Source organism: Ceratocystis lukuohia, assembly GCF_044167205.1.
Source record: "Ceratocystis lukuohia strain C4212 chromosome Unknown Supercontig6_pilon, whole genome shotgun sequence".
Lineage (NCBI taxonomy): Eukaryota > Fungi > Ascomycota > Sordariomycetes > Microascales > Ceratocystidaceae > Ceratocystis > Ceratocystis lukuohia.
In genome coordinates, this window is record NW_027263525.1 from 1,530,595 (window position 1) to 1,555,271 (window position 24,677).

Below are 24,677 nucleotides of genomic sequence, written 5' to 3' on the forward strand. Positions count from 1 at the left end.
TCTATACGTAAACAACGCGCCGATTGGCTCCGTTTTTTGCTTCTGCCGTGCTGTGCGCCCCTTCTTTGATGCGCCATGTGACGGGCAGACCTTAGAGCCTAAACTGCCCAATTACGATTCAAAAGACACCTAGCAAGCAACTCAACGAGGTTTAATGATTTTTGGCTGTCTATCAGACTTCCAGCACTAAATACAAGCGCAAAGCCTACGCCCTCGGATTTGCACAATTTAAGCTCTTTCCACCATAACGCCTCAAACGCCCAAGCTTCAGCTATCCTATCGCCATGGCTAGTCTACGGGGCTCCAATCCGGCTTTTGGCACCACCCCTACCACTGCCTTCAAAAACGGGTCTTTGAATACCGCTAAAGAAGCAGCCTTCAAGATGGCCGATGCCAAGCAGTCACGACAACAGCCTTTATCTCAAACACAAGCACACAACTATGCACGGTCTCGTCGGCAGAGTCTTGTTGAACCTCCAAAGCCAGCTATTTCCGCAGAGAGGCTAATTGATATCCTACTGGCCGCCAAAAGTAGTCTTGCTTCTGTTGCCAACGCCGTTAACGCCACTGGAAACGTTGCCGAGGTCACCGCTTTACTAGAAGATGCAGTCGTCACCTCAACACAGACGTCATTCGTAACCCAGGGCATTAAGAGCCAGATCAGGTTACTGAAGCAGCTTAGAGACAGTATGCTGAGTACATTAGAGCTTGCCGATGCGGATTTCAAACAGATACTAGCACATATCGAGCAAGCTAATATCCAGTTGCGAGATCGTTTGATAATGCTTAACCAGACTGCAGTCCACAAGGCTTTGCGACCGCAAGATGAAGAGACGCGCACATTGCTAGATTTCGCCGAGGAAGAAAACGTTAAGAGCATTGAACAAGATCTTAGCGTTGCTGTCAACGAACTCCAAGTAAGTCAGATCAAGGCTTAGCTGCATAGACTAAACTATGACGTCACTGACAAGCTCATACCATATTCTAACCATTTTTCTCGTTCAAATATAGGATGCACGATCAGCCTTCCAAAATGAATGTGACCGCTTTATAGCCGATATCCAAACTCTAGAGGTTCTTATCGGCATCCGTCCCGCCCCAAACGCAACAGACAAGGAAAAAACGCGCCTATCTTCAGCTATTAAGCCCCATGATCCTGAGCTGACCAAGCTCCAAACCTCGGCGCAATCGAACCTTGATGATATCGCCACAAGTCTTGACTCTCTATCCAAGCATTTTGATCACTGCTTAGTAGCTGTTAAAAGCATGCCCGGCGCACTCGCCTTGGCTCGTGAGCGTGCCCCAGAAATCTGGTCTCAGCAGCATGACTCGCTTGACCAGATGAAGCCTGTCACAGCCCAGGAGTTCATGCAACTCATTAGTGTTGTGGTGGAAGACTCCACCATTGTTGATGACACTAGTGCGCAAATAAACGAACAAACTCGTATGATCGAACAGGCTCTCGCCCAGATGCGTGACAAACTTGACGATGTCCAGGCACGGTACCTGCACACACTAGATGCTTTTGTCATGCTTAAAGAAAGTGGTGCCAGGATTCATGAACTAATCGAAGCCGAACGCTTGTTTACGCAGCGCTGGGCGCTAGAGAAGCGCAACGTCCGCGAGAATCTCATCTCTATGGATACACTAACTCGCTGCTTTGACGACTATCATCGCACATACCATGCTCTGCTTGTTGAGGCTGATCGACGTCGTCACGTAGAGGAGCGTATCCACCACGTATGGGCCAAGGCACGCGAACAGGTCGACCGCCTTATGCAGCTGGATGCCACCGAGACGGAACGCTTTCGCTCCGACCACGGCGACTCATTGCCTGGCGATCTGTGGCCCGACCTAGACCGGCCGATTCAAAGCTTCTGCGTAGTACCTATGAATGATTCACGTAATGCGGATACTACCAGACCCTCTACCACATTCGAGTTTGGAATGCCCAAGTTGCCAGGCGATTTAGTCGAACTGGCACGCAAGACGATGAGTGGTAGGGGTGGAAAGGAGAAGACTTTAAGGGAGCGCTATGCATAAGAGTATAGGCGGTTTAGCACGGGTTTTAGACTTGAGCCCATTCTTCCTCTTGTCTTATTCTCTTTTTTGCTACGTTGATCTTGTTAATCGGAGGTGTTTGCTGGTCACACCAGTTGCGAGTATCAGTCTCGCAGTCCATATCAGAAGCTCTAGAGCCGAGTATCTAATTTTCATACTTTCTATCTATAAATATATTTCCTATATGCCATCTTTCTACTACAGTTAATGGCATGTAAGACCTCTTAGAAAGGAGAATATGAGCCTGAATGGTAGGGTAAAGAAAGGTATTATCAGCAGCCTCGAGTCTTGGTACTATTATCTGGCAGCAACACGACGACATACTCCGAATGGAGACCACTCCCGGGCGGCCACAGAATTTCGGCACGGGGATAGGTCCCAATAGAGTACAGCTGATTTGTCCTTTCATATGCATATGCATAGATGTTGTCTCATGATATTTTTTCCTTTGCTGGTTGCTGGAACCAGAGCTCCCCTATCGCAGCACCTTTTTGTAGAGCCCTCATCGACATCTCACTCTGGTTCTGGAAGGAAAAAAAACCCTGTTATCTCTTCTCCCTTCGCTTCTTTCTTCCTCATTCACATCCTCGTCGCCTTCTCTCCTGCTGTTCTCCCACTTCTGAGAAAACACACCGACCGCCATGCCGTCCCCTTTCAAGTGCTAATGTGGCATTCCCTCTACTTAGGGTCAAGTTTCTCTACCAGATATCTGTACCTTCTGTCTTCCGCAAGAAGCTTTCACACAAATCTCGTGGGTGGCTTCTTGCCATTGCCCCGATATTCCCACGGATGGCTAGAGGTCTTGGCTTGCTCACAACCTTGGATTTAGCATCGTATTTCTGCTCACGTGTTTGAGCTTCCCATGATATTCTCCGAAGTCGCCGTGTTCGGAGCGCGCTGTCAAGATTCAGATGGTCATAACTTTGTATAGCCTCTTCATCCAGCCGATATCATATCGTTTCGGATGGTTCGGCGCTTGGCCGAGATATCTGATCTTCGGGCCGTCATCTTTTACTCAGTTGTGCGAGTCTGCTTTAAAGGCTCTGTTGCCCTATCATCTCGCTGCTTTCGGTGACATCGTCGCCTTTGGGATCAAAAGGTCCTTGCTCTTGTAACCCACTTTGGCTAGTTGGTCGACTGCTTCATTACCTGGGACTTTGCAGTGTTCTGGACCCAGCGCACTTTGCCGGCTGGCTTTTCCAGGGCTAGGTTGCCGGATCCGCCTTCCCATTTCGTGAGGATGCGGCGGATCCTGTCGCCTTCGAGGTGCGAAGTGCCAGGCTTCATGCTTGAACTTGGATATATTTGACGAGGTACCCAGCTCCTGCATCCGCTATTGTTATTGTTATTGTATTATTTTACGCCTACCTACTGTTATTTCGCAGCAATACGACGGCGTATTCCGGACAGGAGCTGCTGGCTGATGTCATCTTCTAGCAACTCATTCTCCTGCATCCGCCGGCTTGATTTGATTTGAATATATTTAACGTCTACTGGAATCTGCATCCGCCGGCCGACTCGTTCATTAATATATGCCAAATTCTGTCGCCCAATCAGCCGAAAGCAGCAGCCCTTATAGCGCAGTGGTAGCGCGTGTCACTCGTAATGACAAGGTCCTCGGTTCGACTCCGAGTGGGGGCAGGTGATGATACCTTTACTTTTTAGAGTTCATGGTAACTTAGCATAGAGTTGGTTTGTATGTTGAAGTAGTGTATATCTTCTTTTTTGTTGGTTTGCTATTCTAGTGTCTTATTATCCAAAATAAATTAAAAAAGGAACAAGGGTAATATGAAAGCTTGGTTATATTAAATATTTTAGAACGAGCGCTTGTTATACAAAAGAAAACTGCGCTTCCTAGCCGTGTAAGCCGTTCATAATCTCCGGATACGTCTGGGCCATTTCACCCCATAGTTCGGGATGCTCACGACGCATTACTTCAGGGTCCCAACCAGCGGCCACAAAAATGGTGTCAATGCCCGAGGAAATAGGTGTAGTGAAGATGTTAGTGACTTGGAAGCCAATGAGGAAGGCATATGCCATGACGACAGCCGTGTAGTCTCCGCCCTTGTTGTAAACGGGGTCGGTGTAGCGCAGGTACAAATAGGCTAGCAGGGCGGTAATGTAGCCGACCATCATGGCACCCATAGAAAAGACAGGGCCAATAAGACAGTCATTGACCAGGGCATCAATGCCGCGCTGCTTGATCATGTTCCATGTATCCTTCGCAGCCTGTATGTAAGGCGCGCCGTAGAGAGCAATGTGGGAGAAGGCAAAGCGGTTGATAAAGTCGGCAGCCCAGTTAATGCAAGACAGGATGCAGTCAAGACAGCAAAACAGAATCCACAAGCCAATATTGTTATCAGCGCCAGCCTGACTACGTACTACGGAGCACAACTGGCGCAAGGCCTGGATGATGGCCGTGATCAGAGAACCAAGGCTGATGGAGCCGAAAGAGTAAGTAACAGCACGGCGCAGGGAGCTGCGGGTAGCATGTTTAGGGAAGTTTCGTGGGCTAAAGTACCATGAAGCATAAACGCCAGATACCGTGGTGTGGATGGTGTATTTGAGCCACTCAGTGAACCAGTACATGGCAAAGGTAATATAAGCAATAAAGCCGATCAGTTGTGAATGGCTAGATTTGTCGTAACGCACATACAGCCCAACAAGTGTCGCAGAGAAAAGCGCACCAAAGGCAATACCAACCAGGCCACCAAAAAAGCTAGCCATCCACACATGACCGTAGCCCTTGGCGACATCAGTGGCAGTACGAAGCATAAAGGCGGAGAAAGGAATACGCTTGCGCCATCCGATGAAGAAGATGATCTGAAGGACACCAAAAACCAGGAACACAACGCCAGCGTACGTTGTGCCCGCCCAAAGGTAGTACACGCCCGTTGCAATGGCAAGGACGATATTGAGGATACCAGTGACCCAAATAAACTGTTTAGGAAACGCGCGTGCTACATTGATGTATAGATAGCCAAGAACAAAGGCGACACCAAGACAGAATGCGAACAGAATGGCGGTGCTAGTGTTCAAGCCAAAGCTGGAGTCGCCGTCGTAGATGCCATGACCGGCGCGGTTAGTGCCCGTGTAGCTTGTGAGGGCTAGGGCAGCAATAGCAAGGAAGCCGCCTTGGGCAACGAGGAACTACATTTCAAGGACTGCAGGTTAGTAGAGAGTCAAGCGCAAGAGGCAGGATCCAAGTCAAACGCACTAGTATACCAGCCCATATATCGTTGTATTTAGGCTGCTGCAACTTGAAGGCATCATTGAAGGTATAGTTTTCCTTGTTCTCATTCGTCGGCGGGTAGAAACTGTAGGCAGGCGGGGCCCCATTAGGTGGAGGCGCCTGCTGGTAATTCCCAGGGGCCGGTTGACTGTAGTCTTGCTGGGGATAACTACTATAGTTTGGCTGGGGCGGATTAGGCTGGTATGGTTGCTGCCAGCCGTTCTGTTGGGGAGGATAACCAGCGTATCCGTGGTTGTAGGACATAATTCGCGAGTGCGTTGAAGACTTAGGCTAATGATACCGCAAGATAGTAATGAAAAGGCTATGATGCAATATGGGCGGTAGAATGTCAACAAGTAGAAGTGGCACAAATGCCAAGCGCGAAGCGAGACTTATGGTAAGATATAAAACTAAGAATTGCGATAAGAAGATAGGCCAAGAGGCTGCTAAAAAAAAAAAATAAAAAAGGCACCAAATGTCACGATAATAGGGGAAAAAATATTGAGGAGAAAGAAAGAAGAGAAAGAGCAAGAGGTGGATGAGAAAATAAGAAGGAAAGACGATAGACAGGGCAAGAACGGGCCAAGCTGGATGAGAAATAGAAGGTGTGGATATGATATTACTTCCCAAAGAGGAAAGAGGGCGAGTAAGTGACAGGAAACAAGGAAGTCAACAAAACTACCCAAAAAATAGGTATCGTATCAATCTTACAAAGAAGGGAATGAGACCAAGAAAACAAGAGGGCAAAGTCGAAGCGGGAACAACATTAGAAGAACGAATAAGCACAAAAGCGCAAAACAAGGGGAGAACGCTAGTTTCCGTTACCAGTCAATGCCAGCGCCGTGTTTCTGTTATAGTTAGTACTTACATTACAGCACAGCGTACATACCCTGCTTTTCTAACTTCCTTCCCTTGCATCGTTTCCTTCCTTCCTGCTTCCTTCCTTGGTTGCATTACCATTACATATGCCGTGACGTGACGTCAAAGCCAGGGAGGGAAAGAATTACCAGGATCTTTATCGCTAAGCACTATGACTCGAGTTTCTTTTCTCATCTTCTACTAGCCATACCCAAGGTGCCTTGCCTCATTCATATCACCATATAGATTCTACGTCCTTCTTTAGCCTTCTTTGCTATATTTGCCCAAAAGAACAACATAGGATCAGTACTCCATATCCACACATGAAAACACAAAGACCAAAAATTGCAGTAAACGTATCACACTAGGGCTTCCATGTGGCTTGTGCTCCTCTCCTACCAGACTCTACTTGGATGAATTTTGGTCATGGCTTCTTTTTGTCTCCTCTTTTTGTCGCGTTTTTTCATGCGCCAGCTTCATCGGTCATCAGAAAATGGCCCCCTTCCCGGTCTCGTTAAATCTAAATGAAGCCAAGAATAGCTTCAGCGTCAAGCGGGAGGAAGGGAATACCGACCAGGAGAACTAGGTGAAGTCCAAGAGAGATGGGTCCTTTGTTTTGTTTGCGGAAGTCGCTTGGCCTCTCCCCTTGCCTCTACATTGTCATACGTCGGCTTTTCTCATTCCGGCCACTCGCTCTTATCGCGTCAAAAACGGACTAGGACAAAGCCCTTCAGGCGCGCAGGGATTCTCCCTCTACTTCCTTCGCGTCATCTTCGTAGACTAATTTCCCGTCTGGCTAGACAAGCTACCAGCTTCAGCTTTATCTTACTACCCATAGAAAGATTCATTGCCCCTAGCCTGTATCACTGCGCATCATTGTAGTCGCTCTTCATTCAAACTGCCCATCGATAAACCCCCAATTCGTAGACTAGCATTCAGCGCTATTTCTTCATATGCTCTAGCTTACTCCGGGTCAGGCACGGCCTCCGGTGCCAATGTCGCCTCTTCCTCGGCAGCAGCCTTTTCCCGCGCCTCCTTAGCCTGTTTTCCCTCTTCCTTGATCTGCGCCTGGCGCTGCTTCCCTTCCTCCGTTGTAGCATCGATGAGCTCATTGACGCCCAGAATGCCTGCATCGCCCAGTTGGCCCACTAGCGCCTCGGCCTCATCTACCTTCATCTCGCCTAGAACTTTATTGACCTTCTCGAGGCTGCCACTCTCGAGCGCCTTTTGCATATCTTCTGAGAAGCTCTCAAAGATTATTCTGCTAGCCTGTACTTCAGGGTCCGCGCTATCTTTAGGCGGAACCTCGATGGAAATCTCCGTGCCAGGCTCCACAGCCTCAAGCTGAATCTGCTCCACGCCCTCGGGCTTAGCCGCACGCTCGCGCACAATCTCGCGTGCCCGTGTGCGGATGCGCATGTACGTATCCTGAACGTCCTTGAAAAATACGTCCTGAGCTTGATGCCCACGTGTCGTAATGCGCTGGAAGAACATGGCTACGCCATCCTTGCCCAATGCGCGGCAATACTGGATCAGCAACGCCTGGTGCACGTTTTGCCGACACAGATCATCGCGGCCCTCCAAGGCTGCATCAAAGGCATCGACCATCAGGCCATCCTGCTCACGCTCCGAGAGTACTTGCGGGTTCGCACGTAGGAAAGAAAGCGCAGCGGCATGGTCATTGGGCGGGATGCGGGCGAATTGCTTAGCGAGCGGAGATGCAGCAATTTCCTCGTCGTCGTTTTCCAGGGCCGAGGGCGGGGCACCCTTCTCGCGGCCAGTGTTCATGTCAAAGTTGGGGTTGATCAGCTCGACTTGGCTCTGGGCCTCTTTGGCCTTCGACGACTCGCCAGCAGGTTCTTTATTCTTGTTGACATGCGAGCTATCAAAGCCTGTGTGGTACGATTCGCTTGTGATTTTTTTGCCCTCCAGTTTCTCTAATTCCTCGCATTTCTTTGCATTCTCAGCCGAAAGTTGCTTTATCTTGGCCACATGTACCCCAAGTTCCTCGATAATCGCGTTGAACCGCCCTTCAGTCGCCACCTTCTTCTCCTCAAGGGTCTTGTTTACCTGGTCCAGGAGGCCCATCAACATCTCCGTATATGTCGGCGGCTTCTTGTCAGCCTCTTGCATGACCTGCGGGCGTGGTGGGGGATTGTCGGCAGATTTATCCTTAGGCGCTGTCTCCATAACAGCAGCAAATGCAACTTGGCCGGCATTCTTTTCGCCTGAGGCAATAGCGGCAGAGTTGGATTTGAGGTAAGCGATCAGCGCCTCTATGCGCGATAGTAGGCCAGTGTCGACAATCTTTTCGTAGTGGTAAGCTTCGATCTGGGCTTTTCGCTGCGCACGTTCCATGTGAATTTGGTTCTGTTTGGCTCGAATGAACGACTTTTTGTCGACATTAGGGTGAACTTCGACATCAGAGTCGTCGCTGAGCTCGAGGGCATCCTAATAGAGAGAAGAAATAGAACCAGGTGAGTTATTGCACATGATAGATGTTGTGGAGAGAGGACTCGTACCCATTTGCTATAGTTGAGGGGCATCTTGCAGCTATAGCTTATGATGACTTGATGGTTGTTAGTTGTAAAGAATAGGTGTATGTATATGGATATGCAGCTGTGGAGCTAGAACACAATAAAATGGCAGTTTGTATCCATATAACCAAAGGAAAATAAGCGTAGAATGCCACAAGAAGATGGAAGCTTGTGTACGTGATCCAAAAACAAGGTGTCGGTTGAAGGGAAGAATGGTTAGTTGTCTGTAAATTTAGAAGGCCAAGGAACCCTTCAGAACGAGCTACCCCACCAAAAAAGTTCATCATCCCACTAATAAAAAGCAAATAGGGAGAAGTATCCTAGCTGGTGTGGGGCAAGGCTGAAAGAGGTCAAGTCGTCAGCCTCGTCTGACATCACAAGAAGACCAAGGACAAGAGAGGATAAAAGCCATTTGCTGGCAGAAAGAGATAGCAAAGCTAACTAAATAGAGAAAACAAAACGGGAAAACAAAACACGTACTCGACAACGCCATGCTAAGATAAAACTACACTAAAACAAGCAATACACACAGAAATACGCGAGGAAATAGACACCGCCATACTTTCCCTATTGCCTTGCGCCGTCCTTTTACTACTGCATCTTCTTCAAGAAGCCATCGAGGTCAAAGCTCTCCTCATACTCTTTGTTATCCCACAGTTCACCCAAACCATCTGTCCAGGCCTTCTTTCCGGGAACTCTGACATCGCCCGTTTCCACGTCTACCATATCCTCCTCACGGCCCTCAATGTCGTTGCCATTAGAAGGCTTGTCAGTTATGAGACTAGGCCCTGAATCGTCCAAGCTAAACAGATCCAGAATCTGGTCTGTGTCCATCGTTGCCAAGCCTGCGTTCTGCTGGTTAACCACTGTCGAAGCCACATCGATCTTGAAGCGTTGCAGACTAAGAATCTTCTCCTCCAGCGTGCCGCGTGTAATTAGCCGGTACACGTTGACAACCTTCTTCTGACCAATACGATGTGCCCGATCCATGGCCTGCAGGTCCTTTTGCGGGTTCCAATCGTGCTCGACAAAAATTACCGTGTCAGCTCCAGTCAAGTTCAGGCCCAAACCACCAACCGAGGTGGTGAGAAGGAGAACATCATACGATGGGTCTCCATTGAACTTGTTGACAATGTCCTGACGGCGGTTGGCCTCGACGGAGCCGTCCAGGCGAAGATACGAAACTGACGGCAACATAGCCTTAAGCACGGTGTTCTGTACCATATCAAGCATCTCTTTCATCTGACAGAAAATTAACGCACGATGTGGCTTGATAGGCTGGTACAGCGGGTCGTTCCCGTTGTCGCCCTCAACGCCAATGCCGCAATCGACAAGCAAATCTCGTAGGGCAGTCAGCTTGGGTGCATGGTTTGGGTCCTCAAGACTAGTACCCTGCTTAGATAGGAACTTTTGCGTGTCATCGTACGACTTATGGCCGGGTTTCATCACCAATGCCGGCGAGTTGCACAGTTTGCGCATGTACTGTAGGGCTTGGAAGATGTGCTGTTTAGAATCCTTGTCTTCCTTTCCAGCCTCTTCGTGAATCTTCTTGCCCTGCTTCTTGACAAAATCTTCAAACAGTTTCTTCTGTAGCTCTGACATGTCGCAATAATAGTTTTGCAGGATCTTGGGTGGTAAATCGTTGAGAACCTCCTCCTTGAGACGACGCAATAAGAATGGAAGAACTTGCTTGTGCAGTGCTTCAATTGCAAGAGCACCGGCTTCCTGTTCTTTGGATGATGCCTTAGCATGACGAGACGCGCCAATAGGCTTGGAGAAACGATCATGGAAAACCTTTTCAGCACCGAGGAAACCGGGCATTAAGAAGTCAAACAGCGACCACAGCTCAAGCACATTGTTCTGGATAGGAGTACCAGTCAAAATCAGTCTATGATTCGACGCTAGCTTTTTGACTGCGAGCGTGATCTTGGCACGGGGGTTTTTGATCAGATGACCCTCATCCAGTACCACATAGTTCCACGTAGACTGCTCCAAGAAGCCGATATCGTTGCGGCATACATCATACGATGTAATGACGATATCATAACCGGAAATCTTGCTCTGCATAGCACGTCGCTCGGCAGGGGAACCAACGTACGCAACAGCCGACAAAAATGGCGCATAGTTCTTGAGCTCCTGAAGCCAATGGCCAGGCAGTGTTGGTGGGCAAACAATAAGTGACGGTAGACGACGGACATCAGGAGCTCCAGTCTTGGCAAACTCTTCTGCTCTTTGGTGGTGATCACTAGATACAATGCAGATGGTCTGCAGTGTCTTTCCCAAACCCATATCGTCGCAAAGAATACCGTGGAGATGGTACTTGTTGAGGAAATGCAACCAATTGACACCCTCTTGTTGGTACGAACGCAGCTCTGCCTTGATGGCAACAGGAATCTTGAATGGCTCCACCTTCTTGGGGTCGAGAAGCTGTGAAATAAATGTACGCTCGCGGTCACGGCCCTTGAGGAGCTCTTCGGAAAGACCCGGTGGGTCGGGAATTCCAGCCTCAAGAGGCACCAGCTTCACTAGTGTTGCAAAAGATGTCGTAGCAATAAGGCGGATGTCGTTATCGGAATCACTCATGCGACCCAATACTGGGACAATAAGGAAGATGACGTAGGGAAGGATACCATCACCCATTACGGCAATCAAGTGATAAATGACTTCAGTAGCTCCTTGGCGGTAATGAAGATCGACGGGGTTACTGATGGAAGGCAAGACCTTCTCAACCAGGGCAGTCATACCCTGGACCGTAATGACACTGCAAATCGTTGCCATACACTTGGCAGCCATGTAGCGGAAGACAGACAGCTTAGAATGTAACGCCTTGATAATGTACGGAAGCATACTAAGCACAAATTCATGGAGTTCAGGGGCAATGCTAGGCGTGAGGGTGCGTATAACTGACAAGGCATCGACCACATCTTGGCCCAGAGTGTCTTCGGCATCGTGAACAGCAGTGGGGAGCTCATCAGTGCTAAACACCTGCACAAGAGGAGCCTCCATAAATTGCCGCAAGCTAGGAACCATCTCCAGAAGCTTGGGTCCATACGCATGAGACAGCATTTCGAGGGCTTCTTTAGCACCACGACGTGTGATCCGTGCAGCCTTAACTTCTTTGGCCCACTGAATAGCATCAGCGTGATCTGGTCTATCCTCTTCCTTTAGCATAGACAAGATACAGTCAGTCTTAGTAGCATGCACAGGGAACTCCGGTGTCTCGGCAACTTCCATGCAAGAGAATTTGACAAGATTAGCGACAACTTTGTCAGCTGGACCACGTCGGCCAAGCTCAACAAACAAGCGCACCAGTTGGGCGATAGTTGCGGAAGCGCGGTTTTGAAGCACAAGGTTCTCCTCTGACTTGATGCTGTCCATAATCGACTTGATGAGGATGCTAGGTTTCTTAGGTAGGGCCCGAATAGCAACAAGGGCCGATGCTGCTGCTGCCTTGACACGTATATCGCGGAGGATCTTTGCAGAACAGGCCTCTTCTATAGAGTTGCGTGTCAAGATGCGGGCATCTTCAACTTGCGGAGCAACAATCATACGATGCCCAGGCGACATCAGCTTCTTGAGTTTCTCGAAGTCTTCGGCAATAGCCTTCTCAGCATGAGTGAGAGAGAAGGCACTAGGGCCAGCCTCAGCCTCTCCTTGAACAATAACGGGCAATAGAGGCATACGGCTGGCAGAAACCTTGCCATGGTCACGGAAAATGTTAAACATTTGCTGGCACTGAGAACGGACTCTTTGGAAGTGCCCAACAAGCTCGCGATATGATGAGGGACGCTCGGAATCAATGACTTTCTGGAGATTAGGGATGAAGACATCAAAGATCTTAGTGACCATGCTGTTCTTTGCCGTCTCATCAATGATCATGGCAGCAGTCCATTGAGTTGAGGAGTAAGGTCTATTCATACCCTCAACAATCAAGGAACTCAAAGACTGGGTAAGATTCGAGGGAAGGACAGCCAGGATCAAGCCGAGAGCACGGGCGCCATAGACACGCGATCGAGTAAGAGTATCCATTCCCACCAAGTCAACATCGCCCTGCATCATGTGGCCATCAACGTCATGGGTTGTACTAGACATGGCGGGTGGGGGCTCTTCAACCTTGGTAGATTTGCGGCGGCGCTTCTGTGGTCTGTCTCCAGGAGCCGAGGAATCAACAGGTGAGCTCCTAGCTGTAGAAGCCGGGATGCCTGGAAGATGATAGAATCCCCCTGAGGGTTTTTGGAAGAGATGTGCCTTCATAGGGACATTGTTGCGTGATGTGCCAATAGGGCACAGGGTTAGCTCGATGAGGTCGGAAGCATGGGCGCCAAACTCATCGGCAAGAACCTGGGAATCCTTGGACAGAGTGCTGACCAGAGCTGACCAAACCTCCATAGACTTTTCCAAGGTCTGTTTGTCTCGCTCAACTAATATGTTCTGGAAGATCAACCGCAAAAGCCTACCATTAAGCCAAGCATTTGAACCAGCATTGACCTCCAAGTTAGCAAAGGTTACCAGTGCCTTGAGCACTGCCAACCGCACCGAAGTGATAGTGTGACGTAAGAAGGGGTAAAGACGCGGGACAAGCTGGGAGAAGGATCGCTCGGCATCCTGAGCAGCAGTGGCTTGCATGATGCGGAGAACCTCAGGGAAGCTGCACATAGTGGCCAAGAGGTCCATAATCTTGCCAGTGCTGGCGCTAAGATCGTCACCGAGATTCGACAAGCTATTCCACACAATGTCGATCAAGGAGTCAAGACTCAAAGGTCTCATGTCCACAAACTCTTTGGCAATGGGGATTAAAGTGGCTGCACTAGCTGACCGCACGTCATCATCGTTATCGGCCAGCCCCTTCATAACCGCCTGAGCTATTCCATCAACCATTTCTTTGTTGGCGAGAAGCTGGTCTTTACGTACAGCTACAACGTAGCGCAAACCAATCATGCCACCATGGCAAATGCCCCAACTTGGATTTAGCAAGTTAAGATCGTCTTGCATCACCATTCGGTAGAGGATTTTGTAGACGCCCAAGACGGAAGACTTTGGCAGATGCTTCAATACAGAACCCATAGTTTGGCCGACAGTTTCGCGGATGGGGGCTACGGAAGTATCGGAGCTATAATCAGAAAAGCGGTCTAGGATGAGGACACAGCAGAGGCGGCACGCCATATCGTCCAACCATTGCTTATTCAGCTGGCTGTTCTTGTCTCGCGACATGCCGCGGAGACGGCCAGCACCAGCGCCGTGTACACGAAGAATTTCCCCTAGACCTATGGCAGCACCATGCCGAGTCTCCCAGTTGGTATCAAACAGGTCCATCTTGAGGAATTCGCAAAGCCGGTCAAAGGGCCACTCGGAGCCTTCGAGAACATTTTCAGCCTCAATTTCTGACTTGATAGGCACAACAGGGCCCTTAAACTCCGATACCACTTTTGAATCCTCGTCAACGTCAGTCGGGCGGTCGAGGTTGAAGAAATCATTCACCTTGCCCTTTTTTGACTCATCGTCATCAGCACCACCTGTGGACTCAATGGTGGTGGGATTGCTTCTGCGGATTGACAGATCGCCAAAGCCAGATTTACCTTGAGCAGCTTTCTGAGCCTCGCGTTTACGCTTGCGCTTCAAAACGTTGAGCTGGCGAGTGCTAAGGCCCGATTCATCTCCAGCAGCTCCAGAAGGACCCTCACTTTTAATAGAGGCACCGTTGCTACTGCCGTCGACGTGCATGGGGCTACCGACCTCAATGGGTACGGGAATTTCCTCGTCGTTAAACTTGCGGCCAAGCAGACCTAGGCGACCATTTAACGTCTTTTTCAAGTGATTCAGACGCCCTATCGAGTCCAATAATGCCAGATTCACATCAACAGGACCGCCACGTAGCAATTCACGGCCGTAAAGAGCGACATTGGCTATGTTTAGAGTATCAAATGAAAACAAACCCTCATTAGGAGTTGTGCTTGTGCAACTTGAGTCCTCTTCTTTTTTCACAGCACTGGCATCGTCATCAAGGGTCTTAACTGGCGCCAAGGAGCTATCCTCATCTTCGTTGGGGTCATAAAGGACGCTATTTTCGACAATCTTGCCAATGGCATTTCCAGCTGTTACTCTTGTCTCCCAGTCCTTATGTCTGAGATAGGGCACAACGCGAGCAAGCAGATTGAAGAGTTCTTCGGGTTGTTGTTTTTGCCAGTCGGCAAGTTGGTTGACGGCAGTCTCTCTAATGAGGCGAGTGCTACCTGTTTCCAGTAGTCTAGATATGGGACACAAATGTCAGCTACAAACAAAGGAGATCAGCTGCTAGTGTTTCTACTCACGTTACAATGCGATCGAGTCTATATGAGATATTAGTATACAATGTTACACGACTAATGCGGACGGATGGGAAAAAAAAACAAAGGAAATCGACTCACCTTGAAGCCATGGTGAGCTAGGCTGTAAATGGTAGTATAAGGTGATTGGGTTGAATGGTTTTTGTTCAGCCTTCAAGGCAGCTTTGTCATCCTTTGGCTTGCCTAGACATAGTATTGTTAGTGTGACCTCCAAATGTTAATGTACTGTCAGGATGGGGTGCCCGGGGTGCATATATGCATATGTGTATGCATGTGTCTACCTGAGACTTACAGAGTGCAAGTGAAGCTGATAATGAGGAAGGTGGCCTCAGATCACAGGCCGGCCTTGCTGCAGGAAGGCGGGAAGTTTGAGTCCGGGTCTACAAGTCAAGTTGTTAGAGCCCTAGGCTTTTTCTATAGTGTACAAATGTATATAGTGCTGATGTAGAAATAAAAAAGGAAAGTCGACATGTGCATTGCACAAGGGCTAGCTGTTGGTTGATATATCTAATAGGCAACCAAGCATGCAGCCAGAATCAGCAAGCAGGCGGTACACAGCATTTATACTGATTATAGTGGGTTGCTGTGCTTACACAAAAGCTGCAGGCTTCCTTTTTAGCTCTTAGCTTGGACCTAGCCAGCTTCAATAGAGCAAGACAGGATAGCAAAGATGCCGAGCTATCGCGAATAGAAAGGGAGGAGGCAATCTTGTCCAAAGCGTAAAAAGAAAATAGACACGAAAAGAGGGTTTATGGAAGAGTCATATCAGACTTGCAATAGGGAAAGTCGTCGTCATAAAGGAAACAGGTCGAGAAAGAAAAAATAAAAAAGGCAAAATAAAAAAGAATTAAAAATATCGTCACAAGCGACGAGGAAAGAAATCCCACCAAAAAAGGAACAATTACAGATAAATTGTTACAGCAAAAAAGACCTGGCAAGTCCAGAGATGGGAATGGAAGTCTTGGTTGGGAGCGAACACAAGAGAAAAGGGTTGCCACGTATCAAAAAGCGCCTGACCAAAAAGCTGCTTTGGGGCCAGAAAAAAAAAAGATGGGAAGAATAAATCAGCGAGAAGAATCAAAGGCGAGGGGGCCGAGGGGCAGGCCGCTCTATAAGTATAGCACATGCTATTTTATACGTGTTGCTGGGTCCCATTCATAGGACTGACCGGGGCCCTGTCATGCGGTACCCTGGAAGTACCGCGTTGTTGCCCACTTGCCCATTTTCCCCTACTCTCTCCTGGTCACTCCTGGCTTCAAACACACCAAAACACACCAAACGCAGCCAACCAAAGACTACAAAAGACCTGCCAATGCCTGCCCGACCCCTGTTCTTTAGCCCCAGGTACATGTGGAGTACTTGTCATCTTTTCTCCTTCCTAATTCTTCCCAACTTCTTTCCAAAAAAGATGAGAAAAAAGTCAGAAAGAGAAATAAAAGAAAAAAAGGTCATCACTTAGCTCAGTTACTACCGTTTTATGCTTTCCTCTTTCCTTTGTATGGCGGTTTTTTTTCTACCTTCTTCTTTAGCCAAGGGCCAAGTCCATCCAGCCCCCCCCCCCCTCCCACCAGCCTGTTTGCTTGCACTTACTACTTTCTTTCGCTTGCATTTTACGATTTTGTGCTTTTTCTTCTTTCTTTCCTGTCTCTCTTTATTTCTCATTCGGTGTTATCCTAGACAGAAAACAAAAAACCGGGGCAAGCCTGCAAGTATTTTACCTCTGCTCATAACTATCAAACTAGGAGCATTCATCTGGGCAACACCCGCTCTATTTACTCTCGGGTTAGCGATGTTTACTTCCCCCAATTAGTGATGGTTATCCTACCAACACTTACGTCTCTATACTTGCTGTTACAAAAAATTTAGCCTTTGTTTTCTTAATCTGTTCATTCGTTTGGGTAATTCTCTACTATTCTTTCCCATTCCCTGAGGCTAGTGTGCCCAAAGCGGTAGCTGCAACTTGGTTTTTCTTTCGCTCCTTCTCCAAGCCTTTTATTTTTTTTATATCCACTTCTTTTCTGGCTGGCATGTGCTTTCCCATTTTCACATTCACCGATTAGCATGAAGCTCTTCTAGCCCTGACTTTTCTTTTTCCTATTCTCTCCTCCTTGTTGAATAAGATGTCTATTACATAGTCTTTCTTATCTCAGCCCTGTCCCGTATTATCACAAGGCTAAAGTAAATTGGATATCCTTTCTCAATTGGGGGCTATCATCCACGCCATAACCAAGGGAAACTTTTCGTAGTTTGATTTGTATTGTCTGCTGCTGCTATGAAATGGTTTTTGTGTCTCGTACTTGCCGATTCTAGTCTAGTTGATGAAAGAAAAGGAAATAAATACAATCATGAGCCCTTCGTTCCGCAAATCAGATCGTCGATAATCACAATCAGTCAAGGGAATTTTTTTATTTGTGGGTTTAGGAGGCTTGATGGTGGCCCGACCTGGAACATAAAAAAGGGGGGCGATGAACTGACCGATGAAAGGCGTGGAGTGGAATCTCGTGACGCAGAAAGATATTCATAGAAATAGCATAGCTCAGACAAGACAATAAGGTAAAGAGTTTGAAGACAAGCGTACCGTCGCTAGCCAGGATTCATTTACACAGGTCAATAGTTGATTCTGCAGATGAAGAGGTACGGACAAGTCAAAACATTGAGCCTTTCTGCCATCCCATCCATCATCCATCATAGATGCTGAGAGATTCTGTAGGATTGCTTGCAACACTCTCGCTCCAGGGTCTCCGTCATCTTGTTGTCTCTCCTACTTTTACGCGTTGCCTTCTTGAGCTTCCATTCTTCCGTAACTGATTCATGTTTTCCCTAGCCTTAACCCTTACGATATTCCTCATGCGAGGGCTCTCCACAGATGAGGCGCAGTTCTCCACCCTACACATACCTGAGTGCCTTCTTGTGTTACAACGGGATGAAGCCAAGGTGTCCTTCTTTTGGTGTTGAGTGTACCTTCATTTATGTCTGTTCATGTCTGTTCATATTGGTATATTGCCGTCCCTGAGCGCGAAAAGGTTACCCCAGATCTGCTTCTTGAGAAGAGTATTATTGTACTGTATATATGCACGTTCTGTAAACCGACGGCTTCAGTTTCAACACTTGGTGTTATGATTGCGCCTGCTGTAGATCTTTGCCCGTGGGATTTTTTCTCTTTTCTCCTTAATTGCAACGACTCGACTTGCATATTGTTACCTCACACACGCTTACCCTTCCGTTCTTTCTTCATTTTGGCCTTTGCCTCATAGTTTACCTTACTCGTTACCGTGTATTATTGCCCTTCTCCCTTCTCGATTTCACGTCACGACCAGAGTACAAGTATCTTGATTTCATTTTGTCCCAAGCATTTATTAGCTCGCTTTGACTCTGGCCTTGGCTTCGTTTTCTTATCTGTTTCCACTAGCTTGGGCTGCACATACATGCACAGGTTTTGAATATCTGATCTAATTCTTCTCTCACTATTTGCTTACTGCTGTTTCCTAGCCCCCGCCGTCCTGTCTGTCGTCTGATTTTACGCTGGGCGGATTTTGAACTGCATGATTTTAGGACTTTGAATGTTATAATTAGGTTCAGACTCATGCCATGTAGATGGCTACCTGCTATGGAGCACTAATGGACCTGCAGCTAATGGTTCTTAAACGCGTTTTTTCTTATTTCCCTCGTTTTACTTGATGAGAAGGAGGGGAAATCGGCCGAGGAAAATAGTGACATATTCATATTGAGTGACTACATGTTAAGTTGGTACACCTGGTTATGATTCATAGTTAAGAAAATAAGTGTCCGAACCCGTCACGTGCTGAGGACTTGGTACGTACCTCTCTTTCAATTCGTAGAATATATGTAGGTCTCTGTTGTTCACAAGTTACCATGGGGTTTATGTGGCTGTGGGTGTGAGCACATGAAATCCGGAAGGTTAGGAGCTTCCGATATGGAGGGGTATGAAGCGAGGCGAGCGTCTGAAGGAATAAGTGAAAACCTCGAATGATGTGCTGGCATGTTTGTCGCTATCACGCTGCCTTGCGCCTTGCCTCGATTAAATGTACCCTTATGTTATCGATAACAAAAAAGCCTTCTAGAAGAATGTGAAAACAGGCACTCGCTGACGACATCTCATCTAGTAGCCTTACTTTTATTTGTCACATGGATTGAAAACTTGACCAAGAGGATAAGTTCTAAATACCAGCAATCAAAAAGCCTTGACTGGGTTGAGCTGAGCTAACCCTTGGCCTCAATGCTTGATAATTGAGCTTGGACTTGATTTTCTTTCACGTGCTGCGAATTGCTTGATAGTTATAGCTTGGATTAAAAACATAAAAGCCTCTTTTTGCGACTGATTTGGATGTTGTTACTTACTAATACAACCTGGCAAACATATTTTATAGATAGCGTCATCAAGAGTCACATGGACACGGGATAGCGGAACGGACACACCGGAAAGATGCATTTTTGACTGTGAATTTGGTTGTTTGTATTATTTAACATCTACCTACTGGTTTTCTACAGAAATATGACGGCGAGATTAGTGTATCTTTCCAACATCTGGCACAAGGGCTCATTGGGTTTGTTTGTTTGTTGTTTGTTTGTATTATTTAACGTCTACTTACTGGCTTTCCACATCAATATGACAGCATGTTCTGGACGGAAAAGGGGTAAGAAGATGTCGTCCTCCGACAAGCAGTTGCCGGTGTGTGCGTCTTCTCCGCTAGACGTTGCCCAAGGGCTTTCCTGGTGGTTGTGTTTCCAGGACTGGTTACCCGGTATTTTGACTTGTGGCGCCCTGCCTATATAGTAGTATAGTCTAAGAGCTAACGGCTATCGGCCTCGGGTGTTGGCCCTGGCAGAATACGTCGGTTTTGTCCTCTGTTCGGCGAAGTGGTTGCCGCATTTTAAGTAGACCCTTGGCGTCAGGACAAAGGCCCTTCGACATATCCTTCCCCTCTTGTCTTTTTTCTTCTTTTTTTTTGTGTGAGGGCTCACTGGGTAGGAAGTTAAACTCTGTGAATTTGCACACCACATGAGTTATTGCAGACCTACCAGACAAAAAAAAAAAGTCAATAGCTCCTGTAGCCGGCAAAGGCATCAAAAATATAAGTATTGGGGTGAACCGGGATTGAACCGGTGACCTTTAGATGACTCTGATACGAGAGGGCCGAAGTTTGTAGCTTCAGTCTAACGCGCTCCCAACTGCGCCACCACCCCTTTCGGCTGATAAATCCAGTTTTATGAACAATTATGAAACAAACACGAATTTATGCAAAATTTTGATTTGTGCAAATTTGTGCAGAATCTTTATTCTTAAGCTGTCGTGGCAGGGCAGACGCGTTCCTGCTATACAACCCGCACTTTGACGCGCTTGCAGTCGTCTGCGTTCTTGGAAGGAGCAGAAAGGCTGAAGGTCGCAAGCTTGTCACAACGTCCAGCCAAGATCCCCTCATTTATTTTCTCTCCTACCGCATCACAGGTTATACAAGCCTTAAAGCAACACCCTACCTGATTTAACATACTGCAAAGCTACATCACTTCAAGTTTCCGATTGCTATCTTTCTTTAGACGCCAACTTTTCCGAACTAAGTCTAACAAAGCTTACTCCTGTAACGTCCCTGACCGCGTTTGGCTACTTTTGCCAATTGCATAGTTACATACGTAAACATTACGACACCGACTTCATCCGACTCATGACCTGAGACGGCTCTGTATACACAGTAGCTCACTATGTACATTAAACAAATCATCATCCAGGGCTTCAAAAGGTGTGTTTTTAGGCGTCAGGGCTCTCGCTATCCTGCTTGTCGCAAAACTAAAAACTTCGGTAATGAATGGAATGACTAACTGAGGTCACCTCGGCGCGTGTAGCTACAAAGAACAAATTGTCATAGAGCCCTTTTCTCCAGGAACAAATGTCATTGTTGGCCGCAATGGTGCTGGCAAAAGTAATTTCTTTGCTGCAATTCGCTTTGTTCTCAGCGATGCTTATACACAAATGAGCCGTGAAGAGCGCCAGGCTCTCCTTCACGAAGGCTCTGGAGCTGCTGTCATGTCTGCCTATGTCGAAATCATCTTCGACAACTCTGATGACCGTTTCCCTACTGGCCATCCCGAAGTGGTGCTGCGCCGCACTATCGGCCTCAAGAAGGACGAGTATTCTGTTGATCGCAAGGTCGTCACCAAGTCAGATGTCGTCAACCTGCTTGAGGCCGCTGGGTTTTCCCGATCTAATCCCTACTACATTGTGCCACAGGGTCGAGTCACAGCCCTAACGAACATGAAAGAGTCAGACCGTCTCAACTTGCTCAAAGAGGTTGCCGGAACCCAGGTATACGAGGCCCGTCGCACTGAATCACTGAAGATTATGCACGATACCAATAACAAGCGCGAGAAAATTGACGAACTACTCAAGTACATTGACGAACGCTTGAAGGAGCTAGAAGAAGAAAAAGAAGAACTTCGTGGCTTCCAGGACAAAGATCGTGAACGTCGGTGTCTGGAATACGCCTTTTTTCACAGTGAGCAGGTAGAACTACAAGAGTCCTTAGACCAGATCGAGCGCATTCGAGACCAAGGCAAAGATGTTACCGATGAGTCTCGGCAGGCTTTTATTCAGGGCGAAAAAGCCATAGCGCAAATGGAAACTGAAATCCACCGCCTTAACCGTGAAATCGACCTTCTAAAAATTGATAAGCGCCAGCTCGAGGAAGATCGTCGCGACACTTCAAAAGCGCTAGCCAAGGCTGAACTTTCCACCAAGACCCTAATTGACAGCCAGTCTATAGAGCAAGCAGCTCGAAACCAACAAGCGGCTCAGTTAGCGGCCATTAGTCAAGAGATCGCTACCAAAGAAAAGGAATTGAATAATATCATCCCCGAATACACCCGTCGAAGAGAAGCCGAAGAAAAAACGCGACAAAATCTTGATGCAGCAGACATCGCTCGATCACGCTTGTTGACAAAACAGTCGCGCAGCTCTCAGTTTCGCAACAAGGCTGAGCGTGACGGTTGGCTTAACAAGGAAATCCAGGACCTCAGCTTGAACATTAACAGTCAAAAAGCTCACCGCACAGAAGCCGACGAAGAAGTTGCGCGTATTACACAGACCATTTCTGAGCTTGAGAACCAAGTCGATGATCTGCGAAAGTCACTAAATGGATGGGGCGACGAGCGTAATGCCAGATATGAGCAGCTTGCACAGGCACGAGACGTAGTCGACAAACTTGAAGATACTAGACGTCAGGTACGTCGAGAGGACGACAAGTTAGAGTCAATTCTGGCAGACGCCCGCAACGAGCGGGAAAATGCAGAAAGGGAACTGTCTCAATCAATGGATGGCGCTACCGCTCGTGGTTTGGCAACAATCCGCCGTTTGAAGCTGGAGAGAGACATTCCAGGAGCTTATGGTACTCTGTCCGAACTCCTTGAGGTTCCTGATGCCTACAGGCTTCCTGTTGAGCAGGTTGCAGGTGCTAGTCTTTTCCACTACGTTGTCGACACTTCAGACACTGCTTCGCAGCTCATGGAAATTCTCCAAAGCCAAAAGGGTGGTCGTGTGACGTTTATGCCCCTTGACCGCCTGAAGCCAAGACGAATTGATATGCCGAGAACCGCCGATGCAATCCCCATCATTAGCAAAATCAAGTACGACGCCAAGTATGACAAGGCTTTCCAGCAAGTCTTTGGCCGCACCATACTCTGCCCTAACTTGAATATTGCCGGCCAATACGCTCGTAGTCACCACGTAGATGGAATAACAATGGATGGTGACACAACTAGTAAGCGAGGTGCTATGACTGGTGGTTATGTTGATCCTCGGAAATCACGCCTAGAGACTGTCAAAGCAGTTGGCAAATGGCGTGACGAATACGATCGTCTACTCGCACAGTCTGAAGATACACATCGGCAGATGGAGCAGCTTGACCAGGAGATCTCCCAGGCGATGGGTGACCTGCGCAAAGCTGAGCAGAATCTTGGCCAAATGGACCGCGGACTGGAGCCACTGCGAAACAATTTGGCATCTCATGTCAATCAGCTGGAGATGCAACGTAACCAACTGGATGAAGCTATCAAGCGCCGTGACAGGATGGAGCGCAATCTTCAGGAGTTTATAGGCAATCTCGATGCCCATCAAGCTGAGCTTGCATCTGATTTTAAAAAGGCTTTAACTAACGAGGAAGAAAGACAATTACAGAAGCTCGAGGAAGATGTTGTGCAGCTACAAAAAGAATGGAATGAAACGAGCATGAGACGTCGCGAACTTGAGACCCGCAAGCAAGCATTGGAGATTGATCTTCGCCATAAGCTCCAGCCTAGTTTAGACCAGCTCACCTCGATGGTGTTTGAAAGTGCCTCTGCAACTGCTGGTGGCGCTGGCTCTGTAGAAGAGGCTCAACGCGAGCTCAAAAAGCTACAGAAACAGTCAGCTACTACGGAGAAAACGCTGCAATCCACACTCAGGCAACTAGATGACTTGCAAACCAAGGTCAAGGAGATTGAACACCAAAAGGCCGAGCAGGAGCGTTCTCAACATGACATTGCAGCGCAACTGGAGAGACACCAAAAGAAGATTGACAAGAGCTTGCATCGCAAGGCTATGTTGACACAGCAGCTTTCAGACTGTGCGAAGAACATTCGTGATCTTGGAGTGCTTCCCGAGGAGGCCTTTGAGAAATACGAGTCGATGGAGACAAAGACGGTAAGTCTCGATTTTCCTGGAATCAGTGATTTTCTAGATGATGATACTAATAAATGTGCATTAGATTACCTCTCGCTTGAAACGAGTCAATGAGGCTCTGAAAAAATACAAGCATGTCAACAAGAAGGCCTTTGAGCAGTACAATTCTTTCACCCAGCAGCAAGACCAGCTCATGAAGCGCCGCAAGGAACTTGAAGCATCGCAAGCGTCGATTGAAGAGCTTGTTGCCCATCTTGACCAGCGTAAAGACGAGGCGATTGAACGTACTTTCAAGCAAGTGTCAAAAGAGTTCGCCACCATATTTGAGAAGCTGGTGCCGGCTGGGCATGGCCGGTTAGTCATTCAACGCCGGGCTGACCGTCGTAAAGAGGATGCAGAAGAGTCTGATGTAGAAAATCGCGGCATGGTGGAAAACTACACGGGTGTAGGCATCAGTGTGTCATTCAACTCGAAGCAATTTGACGAACAACAGCGTATCCAGCAGCTCAGCGGTGGACAAAAGAGTGAGCTTCCTTTTCTTTACCCCCTACATCTTAGATATATTTCGGCTATTAACAGTCTATCTTCTAGGTTTATGCGCCCTTTGCCTCATTTTTGCATTGCAACAAACTGAGAGTTCGCCTATGGTCATCTTTGACGAGGTTGATGCTAACCTTGACGCCCAGTACCGTACTGCAGTGGCGGCTCTACTTCAAAGTATTTCAACAGACGCTGGAACGCAGTTCATTTGCACAACTTTTCGCCCGGAAATTGTGCATACTGCTGACAAGGCGTATGGTGTGCTCTTCCGCAACAAGACAAGTAGCATTGACTGCGTGACCACAGAGGAGGCGTTGAGCTTTGTGGAGGGTCAAAAGTCTTAGGCGATTGGTGTTTCTACAGCCTTGTTAGGATAACGGATTCAAAAGTCGACGAAAGGGTGATGCGATATGATGGACTGGGAGAATGGAGTCTAAGGGGTTTTTTTATGCGTGTTT

At 47.8% G+C, this 24,677-nt stretch overlaps 5 protein-coding genes across 5 annotated transcripts; 2 read left to right on the forward strand and 3 right to left on the reverse strand.

Moving 5' to 3' along the window:
* Positions 1–284: 284 nt before the first annotated feature.
* On the forward strand, positions 285–2,043 carry HOO65_060353 (Autophagy-related protein 17; the record flags this gene model as incomplete). The annotated part of the gene is made up of 2 exons (XM_071003813.1): positions 285–917; positions 1,012–2,043. The coding sequence occupies 2 exons, from the start codon at positions 285–287 to the stop codon at positions 2,041–2,043; spliced, it is 1,665 nt and encodes a 554-aa protein (XP_070857703.1).
* Positions 2,044–3,915: 1,872 nt separating this feature from the next.
* On the reverse strand, positions 3,916–5,557 carry HOO65_060354 (Protein PNS1; the record flags this gene model as incomplete). The annotated part of the gene is made up of 2 exons (XM_071003839.1): positions 3,916–5,211; positions 5,279–5,557. 2 exons carry the CDS (start codon positions 5,555–5,557, stop codon positions 3,916–3,918), a joined length of 1,575 nt encoding a protein of 524 aa, XP_070857704.1.
* Positions 5,558–7,114: 1,557 nt separating this feature from the next.
* Positions 7,115–8,697, reverse strand: HOO65_060355 (Hsp90 co-chaperone Cdc37; the record flags this gene model as incomplete). Its single annotated transcript, XM_071003853.1, has 2 exons — positions 7,115–8,602; positions 8,674–8,697. The coding sequence occupies 2 exons, from the start codon at positions 8,695–8,697 to the stop codon at positions 7,115–7,117; spliced, it is 1,512 nt and encodes a 503-aa protein (XP_070857705.1).
* A 582-nt stretch (positions 8,698–9,279) lies between these two features.
* Positions 9,280–15,103, reverse strand: HOO65_060356 (TATA-binding protein-associated factor MOT1; the record flags this gene model as incomplete). Its single annotated transcript, XM_071003588.1, has 3 exons — positions 9,280–14,914; positions 14,997–15,014; positions 15,093–15,103. 3 exons carry the CDS (start codon positions 15,101–15,103, stop codon positions 9,280–9,282), a joined length of 5,664 nt encoding a protein of 1,887 aa, XP_070857706.1.
* A 5,626-nt stretch (positions 15,104–20,729) lies between these two features.
* On the forward strand, positions 20,730–24,563 carry HOO65_060357 (Chromosome segregation protein sudA; the record flags this gene model as incomplete). The annotated part of the gene is made up of 4 exons (XM_071003628.1): positions 20,730–20,767; positions 20,871–23,700; positions 23,765–24,203; positions 24,259–24,563. 4 exons carry the CDS (start codon positions 20,730–20,732, stop codon positions 24,561–24,563), a joined length of 3,612 nt encoding a protein of 1,203 aa, XP_070857707.1.
* Positions 24,564–24,677: the final 114 nt, after the last annotated feature.